This window comes from Girardinichthys multiradiatus, chromosome 18 (genome assembly GCF_021462225.1).
Source record: "Girardinichthys multiradiatus isolate DD_20200921_A chromosome 18, DD_fGirMul_XY1, whole genome shotgun sequence".
In the NCBI taxonomy this organism is placed as follows: domain Eukaryota; kingdom Metazoa; phylum Chordata; class Actinopteri; order Cyprinodontiformes; family Goodeidae; genus Girardinichthys; species Girardinichthys multiradiatus.
The window spans coordinates 29,663,763-29,685,478 of NC_061810.1; the positions used below are offsets into that span (position 1 = coordinate 29,663,763).

The 21,716-nt window shown below is 44.2% G+C and overlaps 1 protein-coding gene across 1 annotated transcript in view; it reads right to left on the reverse strand.

Moving 5' to 3' along the window:
- Window positions 1–21,716, reverse strand: part of tenm4 (teneurin transmembrane protein 4) — a 288,429-nt gene that overhangs the window by 46,049 nt on the left and 220,664 nt on the right. Inside the window, exons 25-26 of the mRNA XM_047391839.1 lie at window positions 14,639–14,871; window positions 5,201–5,355 (exon numbers count right to left, since the gene is read on the reverse strand). Coding sequence (XP_047247795.1) covers window positions 5,201–5,355; window positions 14,639–14,871 — 388 coding nt within the window. The remainder of the gene's footprint in view (window positions 1–5,200; window positions 5,356–14,638; window positions 14,872–21,716) is intronic.

Consider the following 21,716-nt stretch of genomic DNA (forward strand, 5'->3'; position numbering starts at 1 on the left):
ATGCCTGTTAAGATGTATGTCGTTCACAACCTTTACCAGTGTGGTCTTGGTGCTGTAGTGTGATCTAATGCCTGCCTGGAAATCGCTGAAGAGATTATTTTCTATATTAAAGGGGTAAATTTGTTCAAAAATAGTTTTTTCAATTATCTTTGCCAGAAAGGGTACATTGGACATTGGCCTAAAATATCTATTATTGATGTCTAAATTAGGTTTCTTTGAAAGGGGTTTGATCACTGCATTGTTCAGGGCCTGTGGAAAATGCTTTGATTGAAGGTAAGTATTTACTATCTGCAATATTTCAGGCCAACACAGCTAAAAATAGTTTTTTAAAAACCTCGTGGACAACAAATGAAGGCAGCTTCTAGGTTATGAAATTTTCTATTAAAGTTATATAATTACCTTTGTTAAACTCATTTAGATGCTGCAATGATTTGGGAGGTACAGGAGACATCACCAGGTTATCAGAGCTGGAATTACATACTGCTTGTCTTATTCTCTGCAAAGTGTTGCAGGGCTTGTTGAATACAAGTTCAGAAGGGGTAGGTGGTGAGGAGTTAGTCAGCCTGTCAACAACTGTAGGTACATTTCAGATATTGTTGCTGGTTTTTATCAGTCAGTCATTTTCTACCACTTATTCCATAGTGGGTCGCAGGGAAGCTGGTGCCTATCTCCAGCATTCTATGGGCAAGAGGCAGGGTACACCCTGGACAGGTCGCCAGTCCGTCGCAGGGCAACAGACAAACAACCATGCACACACTCATTCATACACCTAATTTAGAGTGACCAATTAAACTAACAGACATGTCTTTGGACTGTGGGAGGAAGCTGGAGTACCCGGTGAGAACCCACACATGCACGGGGAGAACATGCAAACTCCATGCAGAAAGACCCCCGGCCGGGAATCAAACCCAGGAACTACTTGCTGCAAGGCAACAGTGCTACCAACTGCGCCACCGTGCAGCTCCTGTTTTTATCAATAATACCAAAAATATTTAACTGCCTTGCTCTTTTTAACTCATGATTATATTTGTGATTCCAAGGATATTTGCTTTAATTAAAAGCTCAAAGCCTTGTTGTTTTGCAATAAACTAAAAAAGTTAAAAGAAAAAAAAGATTAGAGAGATAAATTAGGAATGTGTTTGCTGCAGTTTCTTCACAGGAGAGATGGCACAGCAAGATAACAATAAACTCATCAGAGAGGGAAGATATTTGACAGTATTTCTTGGCTAAATCACGTGTGGTACACAACAAAAGTAATGACCACTGCCACAAGCCTTCTCCAGAGAAACCATTTCTGAGTGAGGGTTCAGGGAGTGTTTGAAGTAGGAGCCTGTGTGCTCTGGATGAATTTTTAATGGATGCTTTTTACTGTCTGAGTGTCTCTGGCAGTGCTTGTGTGATTTGTCATCATTGTAAAGCTGCACCCAGCCTACATGTGTCCTCGTTGCAGCAATGGTAGGATGGTGAGCATCTATAGGTGTTTGTGTGTGGAAAAGGTAAGGAAGCAAAGACAGGTAAGGAATGAGTGATGGGAGGGATGGAATTACCCCCCCAGGATGGGGATCTGAAAATGGGCAGCTGGAGGCTTTGCTTCCTGTACTGAGAGCATTAAATTCTATAAACAGAAAAAGGCTCTTTCCACTTTTGTCTGACACCCCACAGCTCCTGTTTGCTGGTAGTACTCAACAAAATGCTAAACCAACTAAATGTATGTTTGTAGAGGTATATGTAGTTGAGTAGAACTGGGATCACAGTGCCACCTGTGCTTTGGGTATGTCTGCTACTGTAATGCACTGTATAAGTCTATTCTAGTTTGAGTTACATTATCTGCTCATTTTGGTTTCCTTTGGTTTCATTTGTTGGCTACCCCTTAAAAATGACTCAAACATTATAATGTGTCAGGGACATCTGTGTTTGTTGCTACTTTCCTGTATCCTAAAATCTGGATCAGCCAGATATTGCAGACCTTATTTTAAAAATGTAGGTGTAGTAAATTAAAATAACAAATTGTTAATGAATTTAAATTGGCTCGATTACCCTTATTTGGTGTCTTATTTGAAGAAATAGCTACCGATTTAGATTTTTTTTCTTCTTAAAAAAACAGACCTAAAGTTGTAATTGGCTGCTTTATCAGAACTAAAATCTCATGATTTAATCGAGCACAATAACACTGTCAGTAATATCATTGAGGTCCTTTAAAATATATATTTTTAACTTTCTCTTTCTGTCACAATCTTTTACAAATAAATGTTTTTATGATTTTTTGCAGCGCTAGCGGCCTATATTTTACTTTTTTTTTTTAAATTGAGCTGACGGGAAATGGAGTGGACAGAAAGGGGGAAGAAATGCAGCAAAGGTCAACAGGCTGGGACTCGAACCAATGGGCTGCGTCAAAGACAAAGGACTCCACACTGTCGCCCGCCCTACCCCAGCGCCACCGTCTTGCCCCAATAGTAACATTTTTGCAAAGTTCTGTAATTTTGATCAAAAGTGTCTCAGAACAGCTAGCAAACTGAACAAATATCTCACAGGAGGAAAAAGGCTCCAGTAGACCAGGGAAGAGTTGAGGTCAATCTGATCCAGTATTGGTGTCAGACCTGATGACATCATGGTCCTGTCTTGTTACAGATAGGTTAATCCACAACATAATTTGGCTGAGTAAAATCAGCCAAAATATGATCCAGTTCATACTTTGGCTGATTTTTCTCAGGAAGTTTGAGTTTCCAGCCAAAATATTCAACACTTCTTTTATGCATGGTATATTCATAAAATTTAGATGAATAAATGTTTCATATTAAAATAATGTAATTGTCAGATTTAGCAGCTTACTTTAAAGTTTTGTACACAGTTCAGGTGGGACTTGTTTCATAAGATTGCTGCTAGTAACTGCTGCAAACTTAACTGTCACTATATTAGGCATGTTTTTAAACTGTTGTAGCCCCTCTTTTTTTAAAAGCGACCAATCTAGCAACTTTTAATGGTGTTATTGGAGACTGACATGAAAGCAGATATTGCTCTCACTCTTCTCAATGACCAGTAGGTGCTGGTATGGGTCCATCCCTCATATCAAAGCACTCACAGGCAGACCCTGTCCTCCAGCAGCAGTTCCTCATGCTGGAGGTGCTACCTGCATGTCTAGACTACTAATGCATCTCTTTTTAATCTTTATCTAAATAACTGACTATACTAAAAGAAATTACAGCATTTGTATCTTTTTGGTCCATTCAAATTATTAATTGTGTATTACATTCAGAAAGAGTAAACATATTTACGTTTTAATATGACCCGTTATAGGTAAGTGGAACATACTGTATGGCTGTGGTGTTGGATTGTGGCTCTGATGATTTGGGGGGGGGGTCTCTAAGTGCCGATATACAAGAATGTGAATGTGGATTTAGGCCTAATGTGTGGTGTGTTTCTGTGTGTGTAGGTATGCATGTGTGCAGTTACATGTACATATGTGGAGGTACATGTTTGTGTGTATGTGTACATATGTATATGTATGTATATGTGTATATGTATATGTATGTGTGTATGTGTATATATGTGTGTGTGTATGTATGCATGTATGTATATGCATGTATGTGTGTATGTAAGTATGTATGTGTATGTGTATGTGTATGTATGTATATATATGTAGATATATATATGTGTATATGTATATATATGTATATATATAAATAATTGTGTATATATATTTATTTATTAGTTTTTGGTTTGTGAATTCTGGATCAAAAACATAGATGTTAATTAGGAAGGTTACTCAAAGTTAATTTAAGTGCAATTAGGGGGAGAAGGGGTATGAAAAATAAGTTTTACTTCTTCATACCCCTTTTCAGACAATTTATATTAATTAATAATCAATGTCAGATCTCAGGTTAAATATACTGACAAGTTTGCTTGTTGGAAAATGTTTATTTTACTGGTTTCTATTTGTGTTTAAGTTAATTTAATGTATTTGGAACTGGAAATTTAATTTAATTGAATGTTTACCAAACACTTCTTTGTATGGTATTTGGATATTTGTTTGTTTGTTATAAGCATTTCTGAAATTGATTTATTTATTTACTGTTGTTTGTCATTGTCTGAAATCATTGTCTGAAATAAATAAATAAAAAAATAAAAATAAAAATCATAACTAGACTGAAGGCAAAAACAATTTAATAACAGCTTTATACTCAGCATTGCATTTGGACGCCAGGCTCACACTGAACGTGGTGCAGTTCCGGTGCAGCTGCGGTGCGGGCGCCGCAAGAAACCCAAATCTTTCAAATCAATGTGTACACTCCATCAGCCATGTTGCAGAGCGGTTGCATTTACCGAGGCTGTGGAGCTCAACGAACTTTTTCCGCAAGACGGAAGTTTGGCTGTATGCCACAGCGGCTTCTGCATCAAGCTCATGAATTTTACCAGCCAAACAGGAAGCCAGACAGGAGAGAGTTCCAGTGAATGTCAACCCGCCAACATACGCAAACTTGACTAGTATAAACAAAAAACTGAAAAACGAGGAAACAGCCGGAGCCGTAGCTGGGCCGGGCTGGTGGCAGCGCAGTGTGAGTGGCTTTCTGCAGCACGACTGCACAGCATCTGCAGCGCATTGGCACCGCGTTCAGTGTAATTCCAGCGTTAGACCATTGCAAGATCCTAATCTGAAAGATAAAAGTGATTACAGTTCAGTCTATTGTGACAGTAAAGGCTTTGGTAACAATCTTGGTGTTTAGTGTCTGAAAAAGACCAAGTTTCTGAGCTTCTTTAGCGCTCCATTTCACAACCTAATAAAGCCTTAGAGTTGTCATCAGAAACAGCTTTTTTTTCAGACTACCATTTGAATATTGTCCATTCCGACCTTCCTTAATAGTCTTCAGTTCAGATTCAGTAGTTATGCAGGTGAAACATTTTCATTATAGGCAAAATATGATAATTCGGCGGGGTATTATATAATATCAGCCTTCAAAGCAAAAATATAGCTGAAAGATATGTGCTAAAACTGCAGCAATACAACCGACTGTGCCTGTCTGTCCTATTCATATTAGCTCATCCAACACCTTGAACAAAAACAAAACTAAATGTTTAAGCAAAAGTGTTCTGGTTCAGAAACTTTCTGTATCAGCATGTATATTAATTTAGATATTGGGATTGGGTCAAAACCCACTGGAAAGTGGATAAGAGCATGAGAAAGCATACAAGAAAGAGGCCATACCTGAGAGATGTCCATAACAGCATCACAGCTGAGAGGTCGAGCTGAGGTTAAGTCATTGTAGCCCAGCAAAGTAGAAATTACACCATTCTGATCAATCCTGCGAATCATGGTTCCGTCCACAAAGAAGATTACCCCGTACTTATCCACTGTAATGCCTGCAGATAAAAGTCACACAGTTAGCACAGGAGAAAATATCCATCTGCTTCATCTAGCTTATCTGTACCTAATGTGAAGATAGAGCACTGCTAAATGACAATCAAGCACTATCAGCTGCAATAATGTAGAATGCTAATTATACCAATGAAAAGTAATACAAGAATTGATTTTGTAATCGGTAATGGAGAACAATAGAACCATCTGAACGGATGATGATTACTATAAGTATTGATGAAATTACAACATCACCTGTAGCACTGAAGCTTCTGTATCTTTGTGATTTCTGGCTGGTTAACTTGTGCAATCAACTCTAAACTTAACAGACTATATGTTCTCCCCAGGCAGATTTCCCTCTAGATGATAAAGTTTTTGGAATAAACATTAACTTGGAACTCTGTACATTACATTTATTCATCCTACAAATTTTTATATAATATATAATTGTCAGGATCTGTGCCATGTCTGTCTGTTTGGTGCTGTTACTGTTCTTAGCCTCTAGATGGCCTTGGAACCAGAGTAGAGGTGACCGGTGTTCTCTATCTTCTTGATGATCTGCTGAGGAGTATTTAAGGAGGAGGCTGCCAGCAACTCACTGCCAGAGTGTTGCCCTTTGTGGTACAGCTCAAGCCAAATTACCTTTGCCTTTGCCTTGACCTTGCTTTGCTCTTTGTAATTTTGGATTTGTTGCCTTGCAGGTTACCTGAACCTGACTTTGCCTTCAGCATCAAACCCTGCCTGGATTACCGTCTTCTGGAAAGAAACTATCCAGCTCCATGAACCAAGACTCAAGCCTCCTGTTACCTCATTGGATCAAACCAGCTGGCAGTCTCCTGATTCCTTCGTTCCGTGGATCTCCTTCTGCGAACCCTGTCCACCCTCCTTCTTCCATTGCACCAACTACAGAAACTCTTGGACCATCTATCATCCTGGCCCACCAGTATTCACAGTGTCCAGTCCCACGGGTAAACAACTTCCTGGTCTCTCCACCCCTCTCTGGCGGATCTCTCCTTCAAATCAGTAAGACAGAATTATCATTTAAGGATATAGGTCCAGAGTTTCCCCTTGCTTACCGTTCTGTTTATTTTACAGTTGGTATCCCGGTTCCACTTTCCTGCACATTTTAACATACTGTAAATAAACCCCTTACCGTTAAACTCTGTCTCCTGAATTGCTTTTTGCATGTGGGTCAAATCTATTCAAAACATTATGACAGAACACTCTGGGCAACCTGACCCAGCAGACGCATTCAGGAGAACTCTATCAGAACAACATCATCAAATCCCAACTCATGACTCTTCTCTCCGTTCTCTTTTTGAACAGCAAAAACAAACTAACCAGCAGATCGAACAACTAACCTCCTTGTTTCAGCACACCCTGAGCAACTTCACCGCCCCGGCCTTAGAGGGTGCTGCGGCCTCTCCGGTCTCTCAGCAACTTCTGCATTCACATGACGTCACTTCCCCAAATCCTGAAAAATTCTCCGGGGAGAAAGGTGATTGTAAGGGTTTCCTCCTCCAATGTACTCTTGTATTTAATCGCTCCCCACAGTCTTTTCCATTTGACCCAGTGAAAATTTCCAATGTTCTGGGGTTACTCACCGGTAAAGCCCTGAGATGGGTGGAGGCGTGTTTTTCTAACTGTTTAGATTTTGGTTGTACATTCTCTGACTTTGAGGAGGAGTTTAGACAGGTCTTTTCCTGTGAGATTGATTTAACTGCCACTGCACGAAGATTATGGTCTATTAAACAGAGAAACCAGTCAGTGGCAGAGTTCTCCATTTCTCCATTGATATTCGCACCCTTGCAGCAGCCTCTGGGTGGAATGACTGCGCACTCAGAGCAGCCTTCTTCCAGTCTTTAAACGATCCGTTAAAGGATGAGTTAGCATTAACCGACGAGCCCAAGACTTTGAATGGGCTAATCAATTTAGCCGTCAGACTCTATAACCAAATGAGAGAGAGAAAAAGATCCCAATTTGAACAGAGCACCGTGAGGATCCGTCCTCCTAGCCAAATCACTGAAACGTTTCGCCCCACCTCAGTTTCACATAATACAGAAATAGAACCCATGCAGATTGGGCGAACTCAGCTTTCCCCAGAGGAAAGATTGAGACGCCGCCAGACTAATCAGTGTTTCTACTGTGGCTCATCTGAGCATCTCCAGGCTGACTGCTCTATTCGTCCCACGGGACCGAAAGGCCAGGTCTGTCAGTAAATAAGGGGAGACTGACTGACCGTCCACTTACCCCTAGACTTTGTTTACCCGCCACAATAATTTCACACCGCCCTTTTCAGAACCTTTCTGCCCTTATGGACTCTGGTAGTGATCAGAACCTTATTGATCAGAGGTTAGTTAATGAAGCACAGATTGAGACTGAGCCACTTCCTGCACCTCAGTTAGTGTCCTCATTAGACGGACAAAATTTACCACAAATCACTCATCGTACCAAGCCTTTGATATTAATCCTTTCTGGAAATCATAGGGAGGAGATTTCTTTTTTTGTGTGTTTCCCATTGCCTTAAATTACGTTGTTTTAGGTTTTCCTTGGCTCAAAAAACACAATCCTCACATTAACTGGGCAGAAAACCGAATTGAATCCTGGTCCACTAACTGTTATTCCTCTTGCCTACAGTCAGCAGTCGCCTCACTCCCCTCTGATTCAGCTCCTGCAGTAAATGAGATTTCCGATCTTTCAAACGTCCCTCCTGAGTACCATGATCTGAGGTTAGTGTTTAGCAAATCTATGGCTTTATCATTGCCTCCGCATAGACCTTATGACTGTGCCATAGATTTGCTTCCCGGAGCCCCCCTGCCTTCCAGAAGGCTTTATAATATCTCAGGACCTGAGAGAAAGGTTATGGAGGATTATATTAATGAGTCACTGGTAACTGGGTTAATTCACCCCTCCTCTTCTCCACTCGGAGCAGGTTTTTTCTTTGTAGGAAAGAAGGATGGCTCACTCCGCCCTTGTATCGACTATAGGGGATTAAATCAAATTACTGTAAAAAAATAAGTACCCTCTCCCACTCCTTTCCTCGGCCTTAAACCAGTTCATGGCTCAACCATCTTTTCTAAGTTAGATCTCCGTAATGCCTACCACTTAGTTAGGATCTGCCAGGGGGACGAATGGAAGACCGCCTTCAAGACCCCGTTGGGCAATTTTGAATACTTGCTTATGCCTTTCAGACTGTGTAACGCATCAGCAGTGTTTCAGTCACTAATTAATGATGTCGTTAGAGACTTTTTGAATCTTTTTGTTTTTGTCTACCTTGATGACATCCTAATTTATTCTAAGGACATTAAAAAACACACTCGTCACGTCTGTTTAGTCCTCCAGAGACTTTTGGAAAATAGACTGTTTGTGAAAGCTGAAAAGTGTGAGTTTCATAAGACATCAGTCACATTTTTAGGCTACATCCTGGAGGGTGGACAGGTTCGCTTGGACGTCGAGAAGATCAAGGCTGTTCTGGAGTGGCCTGTCCCGGACTCCCGAAAACAGTTACAATGGTTTCTTGGATTTGCGAACTTTTATAGAAGGTTCATTAAGAACTTCATTTTAATAGTTGCCCCTCTCACCACATTGACTTCCACTAAAGTAGTATTTACCTGGACACCAGAGGCAGATAAGGCTTTTTGGACTTTAAAAGAGAGGTTTTATCAGGCTCCCATATTGGTTCACCCTGACTCCTCCAGACTGTTTATTTTGGAGGTTGACGCCTCAGATACAGGGGTTGCAGCCGTACTTTCTCAGCAATCTTCCTCTGATGGAAAACTCCACCCATGTGCCTTCTTTTCTCGTTGCCTAACAAACGCTGAGCAGAATTACAATGTGGGAGATAGAGAGCTACTTGCAATCAAGTTAGCTCTCGAAGAATGGAGACATTGGCTAGAGGGTGCAAAACACCCCATCTTAGTATGGACCAATCATAAGAATCTGGCTTACTTGCAATCAGCCAAAAGACTTAACTCACGCCAATCACGTTGGTCACTGTTTTTCTCTCGTTTTGATCTCAGCATCTCTTACAGGCCTGGCTCCAAGAACCTCAAACCAGACGCTCTTTCCCGGCTTTATTCACCAGACACCACAGAGAAAGAGGCAGAACTCATTGTACCATCCCACTGGACTTTTGAAACCGTAGTTTGGGAGGTGGAGGACCTGGTAAACCAAGCCCAACGTAACGAACCAGACCCAGGCACTGGCCCTACAAACAGGATTTATGTTCCCACATCTGTTAGGTTTAGGTTAATCCGTTGGTTTCATACAGCGAAATTCTCAGGTCATCCAGGGATCAGCAGAACCATCTCACTCATCTCCAGGCGATTTTGGTGGCCATCCCTTCACAGGGATGTTAAAGAGTATGTGCAGGCTTGCTCAATTTGTGCCAGGCAAAAATCGAGCAACCAGCCTTCTTATGGGTTAGTCCAGACTCTCAGCACTCCCAAATGCCCTTGGTCTCACATTGCTTTAGATTTTGTAACTGGGTTACCCATATCAAAGGGAAATACGGTCATTCTCATGATAGTAGACCGTTTTTCTAAGTCCTGCCATCTTGTTCCATTAAAGAAACTTCCATCTGCTTTCCAAACGGCCCAGCTGTTTTTTCATTATGTTTTTCGCCTCCATGGCATACCTCAGGACATTCTGTAAGATGGTGGTCCCCAATTCATATCTCGCCTTTGGAAACAGTTTTGCTTGGCTCTTGGAGCCAAAACCTCTCTGACGTCTAGTTACCACCCCCAATCTAATGGTCAGACCAAACGCATGAACCAACAGATGGAGTCCATACTCAGATGCATGACCGCTACAGAACCTTTGGACTATGTATTTACCTCCCCTGCGTTGAATACGCTATCAATTCCCAAATCTCATCAGCTACTGGTCTCTCACCCTTTGAGGTATCCATGGGTTACCAACCTCCTCTGTTTCCCGCGGATGAAAGGGACATAGCCGTAGCATCCGTTCGTCACCATATACATCAATGTAACGAATTTGGGGTAACGCTACCAGAGCCCTCCTTCGCACAGCAGACCAAAATAAGAAGTACGCTGACCGCAGACGGCGGCCTGCTCCGGCGTACAGTCCTTGCCAAAAGGTTTGGTTGTCCTCTTGGGACATCCCATTGAAGGCTATGTCCAAGAAACTGTCTCCTCGCTTCATTGGTCCCTACACTATCGACTCAGTCATCAGTCCCTCTGCTCTTTGTCTGCGCCTGCCTTCCAGCCTATGTATCCATCCTTTTTTTCATGGGTCCCAGGTCAAACCTTTCGTTTCCACTACTTCTTGATTATTGAGTATTTAAGGAGGAGGCTGCCAGCAACTCACTGCCAGAGTGTTGCCCTTTGTGGTACAGCTCAAGCCAAATTACCTTTGCCTTTGCCTTTGCCTTGACCTTGCTTTGCTCTTTGTAATTTTGGATTTGTTGCCTTGCAGGTTACCTGAACCTGACTTTGCCTTCAGCATCAAACCCTGCCTGGATTACCATCTTCTGGAAAGAAACTATCCAGCTCCATGAACCAAGACTCAAGCCTCCTGTTACCTCATTGGATCAAACCAGCTGGCAGTCTCCTGATTCCTTTGTTCCATGGATATCCTTCTGCGAACCCTGTCCACCCTCCTTCTTCCATTGCACCAACTACAGAAACTCTATCATCTACCATCTATCATCCTGGCACACCAGTATTCACAGTCTCCAGTCCCACAGGTAAACAACTTCCTGGTCTCTCCACCCCTCTCTGGTGGATCTCTCCTTCAAATCAGTAAGACAGAATTATCATTTAAGAATATAGGTCCAGAGTTTCCCCTTGCTTACCGTTCTGTCTATTTTACAGTTAGTATCCCGGTTCCAGTTTCCTGCACATTTCAACATACTGTAAATAAACCACTTACCGTTAAACTCTGTTTCCTGAATTGCTTTCTGCATGTGGGTCAAATCTGTTCGAAACATTATGACAATAATGACTCAAATTTCCTATGTTTCTGGTGTTAATATGTACAAAAACCACTCGTACTCATACTCGTCGTACTCGTCGTCTTCCGCTTATCTGGGACTGGGTCGCGTGGGCAGCAGACTCAGCAGAGACGCCCAGACGTCCCTCTCCCCAGACACCTCCTCCAGCTCCTCCGGGTGGAGCCCAAGGCGTTCCCAGGCCAGCCGAGAGACATAGTCCCTCCAGCGTGTCCTGGGACGTCCCATGGGCCTCCTCCCGGTGGGACGTGCCTGGAACACCTCCAGAGGAAGGCGTCCAGGAGGAATCCGGTATAGATGCCTGAGCCACCTCAACTGGCTCCTCTCGATGTGGAGGAGCAGCGGCTCTACTCCGAACCTCTCCCGGATGGCCGAGCTCCTCACCCTATCTCTAAGGGAGTGCCCGGCCACCCTACGGAGGAAGCTCATTTCAGCCGCTTGTATCCAGGATCTTGTTCTTTCGGTCATGACCCAAAGTCCATGGCCATAGGTGAGGGTAGGAATGTAGACCGACCGGTAAATTGGGAGCTTTGCTTTTCGGTTCAGCTCTCTCTTCACCACAACGGACCGGCACAGTGCCCCCATTACTGCGGCAGCCACACCGATCCGTCTGTTGATCTCCCGCTCCATTTTTCCCCCACTCGTGAACAAGACCCCTAGATACTTAAACTCCTCCACTTGAGGCCGGAACTCCCCTCCAACCTGAAGAGGACAAGTCACTCTTTTCCGGTCGAGTACCATGGCCTCGGACTTGGAGGAGCTGATCTTCATCCCAGCCGCTTCACACTCGGCTGCGAACCGCCCCAGTGCATGCTGTAGGTCTTGGCTAGAGTGGGGCCAGCAGGACCACGTCATCTGCAAAAAGAAGAGACAAAATCCACTGGTCCCCAAACCAGACCCCCTCCGGCCCTTGGCTGCGTCTAGAAATCCTGTCCATAAAAGTTATGAACAGGACCGGTGACAAAGGGCAGCCCTGCCGGAGTCCAACATGCACCGGGAACAGGTCCGACTTAGTGCCGGCAATGCGGACCAAACTCCTGCTCCGCTCGTACAAGGACCGGATGGCCCCTAATAAAGAGCCCAGATTCCATACTCCTGGAGCACCCCCCACAGGGCATCACGAGGGACACAGTCGAATGCCTTCTCCAGCTCCACAAAACACATGTGAACCGGTTGGGCAAACTCCCATGAACCCTCGAGCACCCTGTAGAGGGTGTAGAGCTAGTCCAGTGTTCCACGGCCAGGACGAAAACCACACTGCTCCTCTTGAAGCCGAGGTTTGACTATCGGCCGGACTCTCCTCTGCCTTACCAGGGAGGCTGAGGAGTGTGATCCCCCTGTAGTTGGAACACACCCTCCGGTCTTATGAAGGGGGACCACCACCCTAGTCTGCCAGTCCAGAGGCACTGTCCCCGTCCGCCATGCAATGTTGAAGAGGCGTGTCAACCATCCCAACAACATCCAGAGACTTGAGGTACTCAGGGCGGATCTCATCCATCCCCGAAGCCCTGCCACCGCGGAGCTTTTTAACCACCTCGGTGACTTCAGCCTGGGTGATGAAAGAGTCCAGCCCCGAGTCCCCAGCCTCTGTTTCCACCACGGAATGCGTGATTGCAGGATTGAGGAGATCCTCGAAGTACTCCTTCCACCGCCCGATAATGTCCTCAGGAGTCCCACAAGCCAACCACAGCCGATAGGACTCCTTCTTCAGCTTGACAGCATCCCTTACTGCCGGTGTCCACCACCGGGTTCTGGGATTGCCGCCGCGACAGGCACCGCAGACCTTACGGCCGTAGCTACAGGCAGCAGTATCGACATAGATGCGGAGAACATGGTCCACTCGGACTCTATGTCTCCAACATCCCCTGGGATCTGGTCAAAGCTCTCCCGGAGGTGGGAGTTGAATACATCCCTGGCCAAGGGCTCCGCCAGGTGTTCCCAGCAGACCCTCACTATGCGATTGGGCCTGCCAAGTCTGTTCAGCTTTCTCCTCCTCCAGCGGATCCAACTCACCACCAGGTGGTGATCAGTGGACAGCTAAGCCCCTCTCTTCACCCGAGTGTCCAAAACATGCGGCCGAAGGTCTGATGATACGACAACAAAGTCGATCATAGACCTCCTGCCTAGGGTGTCCTGGTGCCAAGTGCACTGATGGACACCCTTATGTTTGAATATGGTGTTCATTATGGACAATCTGTGACTAGCACAGAAGTCCAATAACAAAACGCCACTCGGATTCAGATCGGGGAGGCCATTCCTCCCGATCACGCTTCTCCAGGTGTCACTGTCATTTGGGCGTTGAAGTCCCCCAGCAGAATAATGGAGTCCCCGGGAGGGGCACTATCCAGCACCCCCGACAGGGACATCAAGAAGGCCGGGTACTCCGCCCTACTGCTCGGCCCGTAGGCCGAGACGACAGTCAGAGACCTATCCCCAACCCAAAGGCGCAGGGATACGACCCTCTCAACCACTGGGGTAAACCCCAACACGAGACAGCTGAGCTGGGGGGCAACAAGCAAACCCACACCAGCCTGCCGCCTCTCCCCGTGGGCCACTCCAGAGTAGAAGAGAGTCCAACCCCTCTCAAGGAGATGGGTTCCAGAGCCCACGCTGTGCGTGGAGGCGAGCCCGACTATTTCTAGTCGATATCTCTCGACCTCCCGCACAAGCTCAGGCTCTTTCCCCCCCAGCGAGGTGACATCCCTAGAGCCAGCCTAAGCATCCGGGGATCGGGCCGCTGAGGTCTCCACCCTTGTCCGCCACCCAATCCTCTTTGCACCGGTCCCTCACGGTTCCCCCTGCAGATGGTGGGCCCACTGGGGGTTGGCCTCGCGTCTCTCGTTCGGGCTTTGCCAGGCTGGGTCCCACGAGGAGTGACCCGGCCATCAGGCGCTCTCCAGCGAGTCCCGACCCCAGGCCTGGCTCCAGGGTGGGACCCCGGCTCCGCCGTACCGGGCGACTTCACGTGGCTCAATATTTTTGTCCTCATGAGGGATTCTTGAACCGCTCTTTGTCTGACCCATCACCTAGAGCCTATTTGCCATGGGAGACCCTACCAGGGGCATTTAGGCCCCAGACAACATAGCCTCTAGGATCATTTGAGCGCTCAAACCCCTCCACCACGTTAAGGTGGCAGTTCAAGTAGGGGGGTGGCAGTTCCATACATTTATGGAAAATACTTTTTCAGTGGCCAGGATGGATGGATGGATGGATGGATGGATGGATGGGTGGATTGATGGACAGGCGATAGGAAATAAAAACAAATATTCCATACAATGGAGCCCTGCACATGCATTATAGTCACAACCAAACATTACCTCTGGGATTGGTAAGAGTGGCCTCAACAGCTTTCCCTCCATCGCCACAGCGAGCATCATCATATGGGAGACACTGGTCACCGGTTCCAGCCACCAGGTCCAGGTTCTTGGCAACGTTATTCACAACAGTCAGAGATTTAACCCTGAACACCTTTCTGCTGCCTGTATCGGACAGGTACACGGCGCCGTTCAGAGGACTGGAGGCCAGGTAGTACTTCTGAGCCGGGCTGTTACTGAGCAAAGGATAGGGAGAAGGAAGGAGTCAATAAAGCTGGAAGCAGCCACATCGCTTTCAATAAGAAACATTGTGTAATACAATTAAAATGGATTCAAAAGCCATTTAGAGAGTCAATTGGGCACAATTACAGTTTAAAACCAGGACATGGAAAGAGGAAAAAATAGAATGAGATTAAACATGACAAAGTAAAATGAGATTAAACATGATGTAATGGTAAAACAGAGAGTCATCTACAATAAAGTCTGTATAGTTAGAATCCCTGTTTGCAAACTGGACAACAAAAATGTTATTTATCAAAAAAGTGTTCACAGGCTCTTACAATAGAGATGCACCATAAATCTAGATTTTCTTTTAAATTACTGAAACAGTGATACAGTTAAAGCAAAATTCCAAATACAGAGACAAGAAATGGGTGAATGGGTTTCAGTCTTTTTGGTTTAGTGGTTCCCTTGACAGAAATCCTAATTGTTACCCCAAAACAAACAAGAAATTCCTGTAATATCATGTGAAAACAACAAAAGGAAACCAGCCATCACAGAGCATCAACCTGGTTACTGTTTCAAATACAAATTCAGTATATTTTCTTTTTACCTTGCTACTGCTTGTAAAAGGCAAATAATACCAAACCAAAGATCCAAACACATTAGGCATTCATCGGGCAGATATCCTTGCACAAAAAACATTCCCTGTATAATTCCCAGCCAAATCAACAAAGTAATCCTTTAGAGATCGGTGAGATTTCCCGAACTGACATATAGACAATAAAGGCAAACACAGCCAAGATATATAAAATCTGTTGGTTTCCTCAAATGAAGATAGATGATGAAAAACAAAGATTGTAAAAGAGAGCTGTTTATGAATCCATACAAGAACAAATGAGGTGACAGATAGGACTGTTTTATTGTTAAAACTTCTGCAATCTATGATAGATGCAACCCTCTGCTAAGACATCAATGGATATTTTTCTGACTTATAATACATACCTTGCTTGACACCTTTTTTTCCCCCTAGGTAAAGATGTGTAAAAAGACTTGAAATAAATTCATCTTTTCTGTAGTAATCTCTTTAAATCATCCAAGGTCCTGGGTCCTGTTTTATGCTGTTCAGCTTACCTAACATATTTCTTATTGGATTTAGATCCAGGCACTGCAGAGGCTATTGAAGAAGGGGGAATTTTTGCCTGGTAAAACATTACTGGGTAGATTTGGCCTCGGGTTATTAGCTTGCTGGAAGACCCAATGGTGACCAGTTGTCTGTTTTCTGTTAGAGGCCACCCAGGTTTGATAAAAAAATTCCTTGTATTTCAAAAACTTTGTAAGACAAACAGACCCACAGCATCACACATCCTCCGCTGTACATTACAGTGTGGCCTTCCCACATTTCACCCTTTGTTTCACCAGGGTTTTAAAAAAAATCTCTTTTTATCTGTTTTCCACCAAAAAGCTCAAACTTAATCTAAACACACAGTTAATCCAATTCCACATGTTTAGGATTGTAATAGTAGAGAAGGCTTTTTGGCGTCAATCAACAAGTTGGTATATACAGTACAGACCAAAAGTTTGGACACACCTTCTCATTCAAAGAGTTTTCTTTATTTTCATGACTATGAATATTGTAGCTTCACACTAAAGGCATCAAAACTATGAATTAACACATGTGGAATTATATACTGAACAAAAAAGTGTGAAACAACTGAAAATATGTCTTATATTCTAGGTTCTTCAAAGTAGCCACCTTTTGCTTTGATTACTGATCCGCACACTCTTGGCATTCTGTTGATGAGCTTCAAGAGGTAGTCACCAGAAATGGCTTTCCAACAGTCTTGAAGGAGTTTCCAGAGATGCTTAGCACTTGTTGGCCCTTTTGTCTTCACTCTGCAGTCCAGCTCACCCCAAACCATCGCGATTGGGTTCAGGACCGGTGACTGTGGAGGCCAGGTCATCTGGAGCAGCACCCCATCACTGTCCTTCTTGGTCAAATAGCCCTTACACAGCCTGGAGGTGTGTTTGGGGTCATTGTCCTGTTGAAAAATAAATGATGGTCCAACTAAATGCAAACCGGATGGAATAGTATTCCGCTGCAAGATGCTGTGGTAGCCATGCTGGTTCAGTATGCCTTCAATTTTGAATAAATCCCCAACAATGTCACCAGCAAATCACCCCCACACCATCACACCTCCTCCTCCATGCTTCACGGTGGGAACCAGGCATGTAGAGTCCATCTGTTCACCTCTTCTGCACCACACAAAGACACGGTGGTTGGAACCAAAGATCTCAAACTTGGACTCATCAGACCAAAGCACAGATTTCCACTGGTCTAATGTCCATTCCTTGTGTTCTTTAGCCCAAACAAGTCTCTTTTGCTTGTTGCCTGTCCTCAGCAGTGGTTTCCTAGCAGCTATTTTACCATGAAGGCCTGATTCACACAGTCTCCTCTTAACAGTTGTTCTAGAAATGTGTCTGCTGCTAGAAGTCTGTATAGCATTGACCTGTTCTCTAATCTGAGCTGCTGTTAACCTGCGATTTCTGAGGCTGGTGACTCGGATGAACTTATCGTCCGCAGCAGAGGTGACTCTTGGTCTTCCTTTCCTGGGGCGGTCCTCGTGTGAGCCAGTTTCTTTGTAGCGCTTGATGGTTTTTGCGACTGCACTCGGGGACACTTTCAAAGTTTTCCCAATTGTTCGGACTGACTGACCTTCATTTCTTAAAGTAATGATGGACACTCGTTTTTCTTTACTTAGCTGCTTTTTTAACCATAATACAAATTCTAACAGTCTATTCAGTAGGACTATCAGCTGTGTACTGTATCCACCTCATGCACAACACAACTGATGGTCCCAATCCCATTTATAAGGCTTGAAATCCCACTTATTAAACCTGACAGGGCACACCTGTGAAGTGAAAACCATTTCAGGTGACTACCTCTTGAAGCTCATCAACAGAATACCAAGAATGTGCGGAGCAGTAATCAAAGCAAAAGGTGGCTACTTTGAAGAACCTAGAATATAAGACATATTTTCAGTTGTTTCACACTTTGTTGTTCAGTATATAATTCCTCGTACTCGTCGTCTTCCGCTTTATCCGGGATCGGGTCGCGGGGGCAGCAGACTCAGCAGAGACGCCCAGACGTCCCTCTCCCCAGACACCTCTTCCAGCTCCTCCGGGGGGAGCCCAAGGCGTTCCCAGGCCAGCCGAGAGACATAGTCCCTCCAGCGTGTCCTGGGTAGTCCCCTGGGCCTCCTCCCAGTGAGACGTGGCTGGAACACCTCCCGAGGAAGGCGTCCCGGAGGCATCCGGTATAGATGCCCGAGCCACCTCAACTGGCTCCTCTCGATGAGGAGGAGTAGCAGCTCTACTCTGAGCCCCTCCCGGATGGCCGAGCTCCTCACCTTATCTCTAAGGGAGTGCCCGGCCACCCTGCGGAGGAAGCTCATTTCTGCCGCTTGTATCCGGGATCTCATTCTTTCGGTCATGACCCAAAGTTCATGGCCATAGGTGAGGGTAGGAACGTAGACTGACCGGTAAATCGAGAGCTTCGCTTTTCGGCTCAGCTCTCTCTTCACCACAACGGACCGGCACAGCGCCCGCATTACTGTGGCAGCCGCACCAATCCGTCTGTCGATCTCCCGCTCCATTCTTCCCTCACTCGTGACAAGACCCCGAGATACTTAAACTCCTCCACTTGAGGCGGGAACTGCCCTCCAACCTGAAGAGGACAAGCCACCCTTTTCCGGTCGAGAACCATGGCCTCGCACTTGGAGGAGCTGAACTTCATCCCAGACGCTTCACACTCGGCTGCGAACCGCCCCAGTGCATGCTGTAGGTCTTGGCTAGAGGGGGCCAGCAGGACCACGTCATCTGCAAAAAGAAGAGACAAAATCCCCTGGTCCCCAAACCAGACCCCTCCGGCCCTTGGCTGCACCTTAGAAATCCTGTCCATAAAAGTTATGAACAGGACCGGTGACAAAGGGCAGCCCTGCCGGAGTCCAACATGCACCGGGAACAGGTCCGACTTAGTGCCGGCAATGCGAACCAAACTCCTGCTCCGCTTGTACAGAGATCGGATGGCCCCTAGTAAAGGGCCCCCGATTCCATACTCTTGGAGCACCCCCCACAGGGCATCACGAGGGACACAGTCGAATGCCTTCTCCAGCTTGGGTTGGGCAAACTCCGATGAACCCTCGAGTACCCTGTAGAGGGTATAGTGCTGGTCCAGTGTTCCACGGCCGGGACCAAAACCACACTGCTCAGGGCGGATCTCATCCAACCCCGAAGCCCTGCCACCGCAGAGCTTTTTAACCACCTCGGTGACTTCAGCCTGGGTGATGAAAGAGTCCAACCCTGAGTCCCCAGCCTCTCTTTCCACCAGGGAATGCTTGATGGCAGGATTGAGGAGATCCTCGAAGTACTCCTTCCACCGGCCGATAATGTCCCCAGTCGAGGTCAGAAGCTCCCCACCCCCACTGTAAACAGTGTTGGCGAAGCACTGCTTCCCCCTCCTGAGTACACGTGTTAATTCATAGTTTTGATGCCTTCAGTGTGAAGCTACAATATTCATAGTCATGAAAATAAAGAAAACTCTTTGAATGAGAAGGTGTGTCCAAACTTTTGGTCTGTACTGTAGATGACATCCAATGGTTGAGATGGATACTTGGTAATCCCGACAGTCCCTCAACAGTTAGTTCCATTACAATTTTGCTGTCAGTTCACGGAAAAAATCTAAAAATGGGTCCTCATTCAGCCTAGTGGTCAGTGGCTACAGGAAATAAGTCTCTCTGTCATGTCATATTTATACCCCAGAAAACATAAAATAATGTAAATGTAAACAATAATGTAAAATGTAAATAAATTTTTTTTAAAGTTTAATTACTTTATGATGAATGTAGTGGTGATGGTACCAATAATAACACCTTGTATTTTGTTGAAAAATAATTAGTTCTTATGTGATGTTTTTTATATACTAAATATATGTGCTCAAATTAAAAGTTGGATTTTTCTAAACTTTTCTTTGAGGTAATGCTACAGGAATACAATATAAATTCATTTTAGGTCTTCTCACAAAGTTTTCCAGGGTGCTAGTAGATAAGTATAAATACATCCATTTACACATAACTGAATGTCCAAACACCCTCCTCCCCTTGCAACACTGATGTTGAAACTACTTTACAGACTTCTTAATGCTTTTTATAGCTCTTGAATTAAGCAAATGGTGAGTGGTGCAAAATACAACCTGGTCTAAGGTTTTTCTCATCTGAAAAACTCCATCCCTATTGATGAACAAATAAAATAAAAAAAACGTTTTAAGTATGTAGCTCAGCAAATAAATGATTGTTGCAGCATCAAACATGTCCACAGTTATTATTGTGAATGTATGGCACAATTCAGCCAGAACATATAATCTTTGTGGAGAGGCTTGTCATCTTGGCATCATTCAAAGTGGATCAAGACAGTATTTCAGGTTCAACCTTGAGGGTTCTTCTAGGGCAGTGTGACAGCGCTAGAAGCCTGTTTCTAAACTACAAGAGGAAAAAGCAAATGGATCTGTGCAATTGTCATCTTGGGTACATACATAGTATTAAATGACAATTCACCTTCAGTGTATCAGTGGTGACAGCAAACCTCAGGCGCATACGTCAAAATCCATCCAGAAACCCAGCTGACTTATTGGCTGATATACAATACAAGTCAGATCCAATGAGCTGGTATAGAGAACACATGTGCATCTCAACAAAACAGAGTATCACTAAAAAGTTAATTTCCTCCAATTTAAAAAGTAAAACTCATATTTTACACAAATGGGTATATTTTTGAAGTTTGTCTTTCTGTTAGTTTTGGTGATTATATCTTAAAGATAAAAAATGCCCAAAATTCAGTTTAAAAATCTAACACTATTACCACTGAGGGAAGTTCAGTACTGCTACATAATAGGTATAGAACAACATGAAATTTGGTATTAAAAGTGATGTTCATAAATCAGCGTTATCAGCCAGCTTTATTAGCAATGACATTTAAAGGTTAGCCTCCTTCAAAAGGGTAGTATGTTGAATATGCATTCTGATGAGGCTCAATCGACAGATTAAAACTACCTATTTGAAAATAACAACCTTTAAGAAGGTATCCAACATTTTTTTCCTTAAGCCTACATCTCTGTAATAAAAATGTTTTCATTGGTGTGATGTAGTATTCTAATCTTAAACATTTTGTTTTCATTAGATGTAAGCTGAAAATCATCATTATTACCAGAAATAAAGGCTTACCAACATCAGTCTGTGTGTAAGTAATCCATATAATGTTTCACTAAGTGAACTGGGTTACTGAAATAAATGAACTTTTCATTAATGTTCTAATTTATTGAATACGACTGTATAGGCCATAATTTCAGAGCAGTATTTGTATAGCTCTGACTGTAAAAGATGCACTGCATAAAAAGCTGGGATGTTTTTTTTAAATAGTTTTTATCATCACTTTTGAGCTATCACAGTTAATAACATAAAATATGCTAAAATTGTAGGTCCATATCCCATCCTGGTTATTCCTGTGGTTGGTGCACCATTTTCTACCACACATTTTTCTTTCAGTCAACTTGACCTTGTGGCTTGACCTCTGTGTAAAGGGTAGGGATGGGCAATTACTGACCTGGTCATCATTTATAAACTTATTATGTTTTGCAAAACCCCTAAAACCGTTGTTTCGACTATTTTCCCACTGTTGGTTCCATAACACCATGCTGTTTAGTGGTACAACCTCATGACTTAATAGAACTAGTATATTGAAATAGCCTAATTAACAATAGGTAAATTATATTTTTACAGCAGTATCTTTAGGGTTGTGACTTTGAGAA